This window comes from Emiliania huxleyi (assembly GCF_000372725.1).
Source record: "Emiliania huxleyi CCMP1516 chromosome Unknown EMIHUscaffold_1221, whole genome shotgun sequence".
Classification (NCBI taxonomy): Eukaryota; Haptophyta; order Isochrysidales; family Noelaerhabdaceae; genus Emiliania; species Emiliania huxleyi.
Window position 1 is genome coordinate 1,103 of NW_005201369.1, and position 1,870 is coordinate 2,972.

Sequence of the window (1,870 nt, forward strand, 5' to 3'; positions counted from 1 at the left end):
AACAACCCTATATGCTCCAACCCTTCCTCGTCGCGATCGCCGCCGCCGCCCCTCGCGCTCAACCGCCGCTGAAGGCGGAAGCGCTTTACACCGGCCTGCCACCCGCGAGCGGCCTCTATGCTCCATTTGTCCACCGGACGTTCGAGTTGCTCGACGAGGCGGCGGTACCTCTGGCGCCGTACCCGTCGCCGGGAGATCTGCAGCTGCTGCGCAGCGGCGACGGGCACGGTGGCGCCACGCCTGCGCTACTGAGCGTGCGCGCCTTCTCGAGCGAACGCCTCCGGCACGGCAGGCTGCTGCTGCTCGACGGCGGCCCATCGCTGCAGGTGCTCAACCTGTGCTTCTTCCCGCGGCTCGACTCGGCGCTGCCCACCCTCTCGGCGGACCTCGTCACGCTGCCCGGCGGCTCGCTGGTCGCCATCGACTGGCACTCTCTAGATGCTGAACTCTCCGCGGGCCTGCACTCCTGTCGGGCTGCGGACTGTCCCACACAGCGCGCATGGAGAAGTTCGCGGCTCGCCTCACCCTCCGCGCTCAACCACCTCAGGCAGCCGAATGGCCCCGCCCGCCCGCACTGCGCCGAGGCCGAGGCGCGTCTCGACGCCGCACCACCGGCTTCGAGATGAGCCGAGATGAGCCGAGATGAGCCGAGGTGAGCCGAGGTGTAGGCGCAGCTCGACGCCGCGTACGCGAAACACCGGCGACGGCTCCCGCCCGGAGGGCCGGTGCCGCCCGACTCTGCCCGCTTCTTCTCGGACCGTTTCCTCTGGTCGCGGCTGCCGGCCAGCACCCCTCCGGACGAGCTCGTCTCGCTGCTGCTGCCGGCGATGGAAGACTACACGAGGGCCTACCTTCGGCTGCTCGCGGACCCGCCTCCCCCGTCGCCGCCGCCCGCTTCCGAGCTCGACGCTGTGCTTGCGGCTCAGCTCGAGTACGCAACCTACCGCACCGAGAGGGACCCTGCGCGCCCGATGCTCTCGCGCTTGTTTGGCGAGGAGGCGGCCGGACGGCTGCTGCGCGAGTCGCTCTTCGACCTGCCGCTCCGCCTCGCGCGAGGGGAGCAGGCGCACTAAGGCTTGAGGTGGGTGCGGGCGCGTGGGGCGACCGACACGCCTCTCAGTACTCAGCAAAACGGCGACGATCGTATCCATATCGCATACGTCGATATACGTTAAGTCCAAGACCAAGCGCCAAAACGGTTAGAATCCACCTCCCATGCCGTGCATTCTGGATCTTGCTGTTCGTTGAGAGTGTTGTGCGAGGGCGGAGCACTTGGATTGCAGTCGGCAGCCTCACATCCAGGAAAAAAGAATTTAAACAAAACAACTCTCGCTCACAGCAGAGCACAGGCTCGACACAGGTGCGAACTGGCGCGTGCTAGCACTATCACAGGCACACCACTGGAGCCGCCTAAGCGACTCCGTTAAGAACGGCAAAATGCACTTAGCTCCGTGCACAATGCCGCTCTCCCCGCACGCTAGCTCGTTCACCGTCTGCCACGCCACGGCGGTGTGGAGAACGACAGACAAGCGCTGCATCTGCAGCCCGTGCAGGGGCCGCAGGGCGGTCAGTTGTGGGGCGAGGCGGTGCCGGCCGCGGGCCGGGTGCAAGGCGCCGGCCTCGGCGCCGCCTCGGCGCGCCGCACGGGCGCGGCGAGCCTCTGAGCGGGAGCCGAAGGTTTGCCTGTGGGAGTTGAAGGTTTGCTGCGGTGGTGGGAGGGAGGCGGTGGGTGGTGGGTGGTGGGGTGGTTTGACTTTGCCGCAGAGGCGGTCCCTCCCCTAGTTTGCTGGGACAAGCAAAACGGGGAGTATTTAGGATTGCTCCTTGACGGACCAAGGTTCCCCAGCCCCCACCTTCAAAAAACCGCGCC

General features: G+C 67.0%; 1 protein-coding gene across 1 annotated transcript; it reads left to right on the top strand.

The window, feature by feature from the left end:
• Positions 1-746: 746 nt before the first annotated feature.
• Positions 747-1,073, top strand: EMIHUDRAFT_77863 (hypothetical protein; the record flags this gene model as incomplete). The annotated part of the gene is made up of 1 exon (XM_005790102.1): positions 747-1,073. A coding segment is annotated over one exon (327 nt), but the record flags the coding sequence as incomplete, so codon positions are not given.
• Positions 1,074-1,870: the final 797 nt, after the last annotated feature.